Source organism: Amphibalanus amphitrite, unplaced genomic scaffold (assembly GCF_019059575.1).
Source record: "Amphibalanus amphitrite isolate SeventyFive unplaced genomic scaffold, NRLGWU_Aamphi_draft 000548F_arrow, whole genome shotgun sequence".
NCBI classification, from domain to species: Eukaryota; Metazoa; Arthropoda; class Thecostraca; order Balanomorpha; family Balanidae; genus Amphibalanus; species Amphibalanus amphitrite.
Genome location: NW_024882042.1, coordinates 414,034 through 421,110, shown reverse-complemented (window position 1 = coordinate 421,110; position 7,077 = coordinate 414,034). Strand labels below are relative to the sequence as shown.

Sequence of the window (7,077 nt, the reverse complement as noted above, 5' to 3'; positions counted from 1 at the left end):
CTTGGGGGATCTTGCTGCCAAGTTGAGGTATGATGACTGAACTTCAGGATTGATCAACCTTTTCTTAGCCACTGCTTATATACGAGAAAGACCAAATGCTTGTTTGTTTTGATTTACAGGACATGTATACAATATATCCTCTGTCCTTGGGGGATCTTGCTGCGAAGTTGAGGTACGATGACTGAACTTCAGGATTGATCAACCTTTTCTTAGCCACTGCTTATAAACGAGAAAGACCAAATGCTTGTTTGTAAACTGCGTTGAAAATTTAATGATCCACCTTCAATTCTGACATGAAGGCACAAATGAAATAGTTCCTTTTTTTAGTTCCTTTTGGAATACACAAAGCAAAATATTTAATAAATTTTAGTGGATGGACAAGAGCAATTAGCATAGCTTTCCCTCAAGTTAACTTCTGGCACTGTTGAGTGTTGATGAATTACACAGTGTGAATTACACTGACGCTTATTCGCTTCATATTTTGTGACAAACGCGCTAAAACTGCAATATCACAGCACTATATGCTTCTTGACAAAATGCAATTATATTGAAAATTTAGCCCTGATGGCATTCATTCTTGGTGGAAACGTAATTACAAAATATTTTGTAGTAACTATTAAATTCCGGCCGAAAACAGTGCACGGTTTAAGAAAGAATCATTCCAATGACGGTCCATTCTTGTGGTCCTGAAATCGCCACTATTTCCGGCCTCTCCAACGCAACTCGTTGTCCAGACGTAAATATGCTGCAAAGTTGGCTAAAATCAAGAATGATATGTAACAGTCGCTATTCAACTGTGAATAATGACGTCATAATATTTCTCGCGGCGAAGCAGCGCAGTGCCGAAGGCAATGCCTTAGGAGAGATTACAGGCAAGAGTAAATAAAATATTTTTAGGTTAAGTGGTTATGTATCTGGCTTCAGGCCGAAGGCCTGAAGCCTGATGCATGACCACTTAACCTAAAAATATTTGATTTACTCTTGCCTGCAATCTATTCCTGCAAGCAACTTTTTCCTTATCCCCGGTAGGCAAAAATCAGTAGGTTAGTTTAGGTTAGGTTAGGTTAGGTTCGGTTAGGTTAGGTTAGGTTAGGTTAGGTTAGGTTAGGTTAGGTTAGGTTAGGTTAGGTTAGGTTAGGTTAGTTTAGGTTAGGGGTTAGGTTAGGTAACAACTAGATTTGAGGCAAGAACCCCGATTCCTAAAATTTCCCAAATGTAACCATTCTTATCGTATTTTTCTCCATCCCCCTCCCCACAAACCCCGGTTCCCGACATTTCCCTATGACGTCATTTTCATTTTTTCTCTCCCCCACCCATGAACCCCTGTTTTTCTCACAGTGTATATAAATAAAGGGTTTATAATATGTATATAATAAAGGGTTTATAATAAAGGGTTTTTTCAGTGTATATAATAAAGGATTTTTCTAACCCTCCCCACCCAATAACCCCGGTTCCCAACATTTCCCCTTTGTTGTTTTGCTATTTAATTTCTTATATTTTTAATATAAATATTTTTTTACATATTACTTTTTTATTTTTATCATATATTGATTGTTTTTATTTCTCGACAGGAAATATTTTTCATCAATGGCAACGCTGCATACTTTCGATTTCCTCTTGACATGTTTTGATCGTGCGGTGTCCGAAGGTGTAATTGCTTAGGGTATTGGTGATGATTTTGTTCTTGCGAGACATGTAAGTATGATTTTTGGATTCAGCAAGTCAAAATATGTAAGATTATGAAAGAAATATCATTGAAATGTGCTTAGGACGTAAACTTGACATTTACCCTTTTTTGTGTTTCGGCCCGCGGTACGGCCATGAGCGGCGACAGTGGACCGCCCCTACCCGCGCCGTTTTTGCCCCATCCCGGGATGCCGGCCGTCCCGTGGAGGAACTGGGAACAGAAATTCGAACTTTATCTGTTGGCCAGGTGCGGCACGAGCCCCCTGCCCCCCGAGCAGCGGCGCGCTCTGCTTCTGTGCGCGATCGGTGACGAGGCGTACCGGGTGTTCGACACCCTGCCGCCGGTTGCGAAACGTGACGGCGAGGACGACTACGACGTCACCCTCCGCCAGCTCCGGGAGTTCTACACTCCCAGGACCAACGTCATCGTGGAACGATTCCGGTTCCGACAGCGAGCCCAGGCCCCCACAGAGTCCACAGCAGACTTCGTTGCTGCTCTGCGCGGCCTGGCTCGCACCTGCCAGTTCGGCCCCATGGAGTCGGAACTCATCCGGGACGTGGTGGTGGAGAAGACCCCCCACCAGCGCCTGAGGGAGCGACTCCTTCAGGACAGGGACCTCACTCTGGACAAGGTCCTGAGCGTCGCAGGGACATACGAGGACTCCCTGCGGGAGGCTGCAGCCATCTCCCAACCAGTTGCAGCCCCACCCGTCTCATCCGTGGCAAAAGTTACGAGGAAGCCACAACAGAAGCGACAGCAGCAGCAGCAGCAGAGCGTCAGCAGCGACTTCTGCACCAACTGTGGACGTGAGGACCACGCACCCAGGGATGCTGCCTGTCCAGCCCGCAGAGTGACCTGCCACTCCCGCGGAAAGAAGGGCCACTTCGCCAGCTGGTGCAGAGGCGGCAGTGGAACAACCCCAGCAAGGCCAGCTCAACGACAGCACCACAAGGCAGTGAAGGAGCTGAACGTGCTCTCCTGTGCTGCCACCACTGGGTCACGCCTCACCTGTACCGTCCAGGTGACTGCAGGTGACGTCACACAGGAGGTACCCCTCCAGGTGGACACGGGTGCCACCTGCTCACTCCTGAGTGTGAACCATGCCAAGGAGCTGTTCAGAGGCGTGGCGTTCAGCCCCTCCAGCTCACGGCTCTACGGATTCGGCCAGCAGCCACTCTCAGTCCTGGGAACGCTGCCTACCACGGTGACCTACAACAATCAGGCTGTGCCAACAAACTTCTACCTGGTGGACACCAAGAAGACGGAGGCCATCATGGGTATGGACCTGCTGCAGGCCCTGGGAGTCACCCTCCACCCAGCCTCGCACAGCGTCTACACGGTGGCAGGCTCAGCCCCGTCAGAGCTACCTGCCATCGAGGGCTACGTGCACCGCATCAAGCTGAAGCCGGACGCAGTACCAACTGCCTACAAGCTGCGCCGGCTGCCCCTCTCCGTGCGAGGGGAGGTCTCAGCAGAGCTGAACAGTCTGTTGGAAGCAGGCATCATCGAGAGGATCGACTCCTCTCAGTGGATCAGCCCGCTGACCGTCTCAAGGAAGAAGGACGGCAGGATCAGGGTCTGTGTAGACCTGCGTGGGCCGAACAGCCAAATCGTGCCAGAGGTCCACCCACTGCCCACAATCGACGAGCTGGAGTCCAAGCTCTGTGGCACCCTCTACAGCAGGATCGACTTGAAGTCGGCCTACCACCAGCTGCGTCTGCACGAGGACTCGCGTGACATCACCGCCTTCCTCACGCCAGACGGCCTGATGCGCTACACCAGGGTCCCGTTCGGCCTGGTGTCTAGCGGCAGCGCGTTCCAGAAGCTGCTCAGTCATCTACTGCAGGGTATCGACGGCTATGGACACTATCTGGATGACATCCTGGTCACTGGCCGTGATCAGTCCGAGCACGACAGGCGCCTCCGCACCGTGCTGGACCGCCTCAAGCAGGCAAATGTCACCATCAACACAGAGAAGTCCTCCTTCAGCCAGCCAGAGGTGGAGTTCTGCGGTCATCAGCTCTCCAGGCACGGAGTGGTACCTCTCCTTCTACCACCAAGGCCGTGGCCGAGGCCCCGCCTCCCACCAACGTAAAGGAGCTGCGCAGTCTCCTGGGCTCAACCGGCTGGTTCAGCAGGTTCGTGCCTCAGTACTCCGCTGTGGTGAGACCCCTCGCCATCATGCTGAAGAAGGAAGCCACGTTCCAGTGGACCAAGGAGGCCAACGACGCCTTCAACGAGGTGAAACGGCTCATCTCAACCAGGCCGGTGATGAAGCCCTTCAGCGCCCGCCTCCGGACGATCGTGACGACCGACGCCAGCGACCGCGGCGCCGGTGCCATGCTCACTCAGATCCAGCCGGACGGCGAGGAGCGGCCGGTGGCGTACTGGTCCCGCTCCTTCACCGACGCCGAGTCGCGGTACTCCGTCTCCGAGAAGGAAGCCCTCAGCGCGGTCAATGCTGTCGAGCATTGGCGGACGTACCTGTGGGGCCGTTCATTCACCCTGCGGACGGACCACTCTGCGCTCACCACTCTGCTCACGCCGAAGACGTCCAACCGCGCCGGCACGCGCATCGCCAGGTGGCAGTCCCGCCTGCTGCCGTACTCGTACACAGTGGAGTACCGGCCCGGGCGCAGCATCCCAGTGGCTGACGCCCTGTCGCGCCTGCCGCTGCCGGACACCGGCGCCGCCGAGACGGACGGCGACGAGATCGTCGCCCTGCTCACCGATGACGTCAGTGACGTCATCACTGATGACGACGTATGTGCCGCGTCGGCCGCCGATCCAGTCATGGAGCAGCTGCGGTCTGTCATCCGCACCGGCTGGCCCGACGCCGCGCGCCAGTGCACGCCGGAGACGCGCGACTACTTCGCCGTGCGGCACGAGCTGCAAGTCCGCCAGGACGGAGTCGTGCTGCGCGGCCCGGACCGCGCCGTCGTCCCGGCCGCGCTCCGCTCAAAGTACCTCCAACTGGCGCACCGAGCGCACGATGGTGTCGTGCGAACAAAGCAGCTCCTGCGCGACCTCGCCTGGTGGCCTGGAATGTCGAAGGACGCCGCTGCACTGGTCGCCGACTGCCCGTCCTGCCACGCAAAGGACGCCGTGCTGACGCAGCAGGCGCGCCCCGCGCCGCTGCAACCGGTCGAGCTTCCAGACCGGCTCTGGTCTAAGCTCGGACTGGACATCGTGGGCCCGATCCCCGGCGCCCCACCGTCTGCAAAGTACGCCATTACTATGACGGATTACCATAGTAAGTGGCCAGAGGTCGCTCTGACGTCATCCATCGAGACTGATGACGTCATCCAGTTCCTGAGCCAGGCCTGGTCCAGAGAGGGACTGTGTGACGAGCTGGTGACCGACAACGGACCCCAGTTCACCAGCGACAGGTTCCGACAGTATCTGGCCCAGCGCGGTATCAGACACCACACGTCTGCCGTCTACTGGCCGCGCGGAAACGGAGCAGTGGAGCGGCTCAACCGAGAGGTGAAGGTGTGGCTCAAGGAGGCCACACAGCTGCAGTCGCGGACGGCCGCCAGCTTCAGCGGACACGTGCGACAGCGCCTCGCTCTGTACCGAGCGACCCCGCACTGCACCACCGGCCAGTCACCCTCGGCGCTCCTGCACGGCCGGCGCATGCGTCTGCACCTGCCGGTCACCACAGAGACTCCGCCGCGCGACAGCTCGCTACAGCACCGAGTCGCTACCCAGCAGCAGCGCAACAGCCGCGGGTACGACTCCCGACAGGCCACCCGGCCGTCAGATCTCCAGCCTGGCGACACGGTGCGCGTGCGGCGACAGGGGCACGTGCCCAAGAACCAGAGTCGGTTCTCCAGCCCGCGCCGAATCGCCAGACAGCTCGGCCCGGCGACCTTCATCCTGTCCGACGGGACAAAGAGGAACGCTGCACACCTCGCCCGCATCCCAGACGCGGCGCCGACCGGCTCAGCACCTCCGAGCACCGACGGGCCGGAACCGCCGCCGCCGCCGCCGCCGGCCGACCCGGCTCCTCCGAGCTCCGGCGAGCCCCAGCCGCCATCGCCGCAGCCGACAGCGTCCACCGCGCCACCTACAGCGCCGACAGAGAGAGCCCGCCCGTCAGATGTCGCTGACGTCGCGCTGCCGGCCGCCACCGGCGCTGCTCGTGACCGGTCCCCCGGTGGGCCGCGCCCGCCTCAGAGGGCGCCCGTCGGCGGCACCCCGCGCCGTGAGTTGCCGGCCTCCTCCCGAGGACGCCGCCGATTCTTGCCGCGCCGATTTACGTGATCGGCGGGAAGTGTAACTTAACCCGCGCGGGGCTGGGGGGGGTAAATTTTACCCCCCCTCGCGAATTTTTGCGATATCTCAAAAACGGCGGCGCGCAGCGCCGCCAAACTTTCAGTACCTTTTCTTACATCAATTTGACACCTTCCCTGAAAATTTGAGCGAAATCCGTCGGAAAATTTTTGAGAAATTGACGTTTTAGTGACGTCATGTTCGCCATTTTCGCCTCAAAAACGGCAAAAGTTCAAACGCCGCTAACATCTTCATTTTTAAAGGAATCAAGACGTAACAAAAAAGGTTATACGTAATTTTACTTTGTCTATCAAATGGCTATCTCGGTTTTTTGAAAATTTTGGATTTTGGCCTAAATTTTTTCAAAAAACTGATTTTTTTGGGAAAATCATTATAAAATCCAAAATTTTGAGTCTATCGAAAAAACCGGAATATATGTCAGAGAAGTGGTCTATGTGCACCTACGTACAAAATTCTAGAAGAATCGGTTCAAAAATGTGGGAGTTATTCAAAATTTTATGACGTCACGACACACAACATTTTTGAAAAATGACTTGTTTGGAAGTTCTAGACCTCGTACGGAAACAAAAATAGCACCATTCGATTCGCCGTGAAAAACTGCATCAGATAAACACCTTTTTAGGCCTTAACAACCAACTTCAAAATTTGACCTCACTTGACCTGACCTTGACCTGACCTCGACCTGAAATTCATCCAGAGGTGGTCCATATCACTTATTGAGTGTGCCTATTGAATTCTATTAGTAAAATGACCCATAAAACATGTGTCGCACATGCCCTTTTCTATATTTTGTTTTTTGGTGACCTGACCTGACCTGACCTGACCTTGACCTTGACCTCTGAATGATATTGTATGCAACTAATATTGTCTTGGTAGCCTAAGAACACGTTTTGGGCGATCAGTCTCAGTCCATGACTCCATTCTTCGGCAACTACGGTGCAAGGCCGATACTGTAGAAACTTGCAATTTGTACCCTTGACCTGACCTTGACCTTGACCTCAAACTTTAAATTAAGTACATGTTTTTAGTAGTTCGTGATGAGAGCTTTCGATTGGCGTTTGAATTTTCCAAATCGGACCATTAGTTCGGGAGAT

General features: G+C 54.5%; 1 protein-coding gene across 1 annotated transcript; it reads left to right on the top strand.

Moving 5' to 3' along the window:
* The first annotated feature begins 1,874 nt into the window (after nucleotides 1–1,874).
* LOC122393693 (uncharacterized protein K02A2.6-like) lies at nucleotides 1,875–5,961 on the top strand. The gene is made up of 3 exons (XM_043389931.1): nucleotides 1,875–3,582; nucleotides 3,708–3,997; nucleotides 4,091–5,961. The coding sequence occupies exons 1-3, from the start codon at nucleotides 1,875–1,877 to the stop codon at nucleotides 5,951–5,953; spliced, it is 3,861 nt and encodes a 1,286-aa protein (XP_043245866.1). The 3' UTR covers nucleotides 5,954–5,961.
* Nucleotides 5,962–7,077: the final 1,116 nt, after the last annotated feature.

Coding starts and splice junctions, on each gene's coding strand:
- LOC122393693 (XM_043389931.1), top strand. CDS start 1,875: ATGCCGGCCGTCCCGTGGAGGAACTGGGAACAGAAATTCGAACTTTAT. Junction 3,583..3,707: donor TGACATCCTGGTCACTGGCC/GTGATCAGTCCG, acceptor TGCGGTCATCAG/CTCTCCAGGCACGGAGTGGT. Junction 3,998..4,090: donor GCCTCCGGACGATCGTGACG/ACCGACGCCAGC, acceptor TCCCGCTCCTTC/ACCGACGCCGAGTCGCGGTA.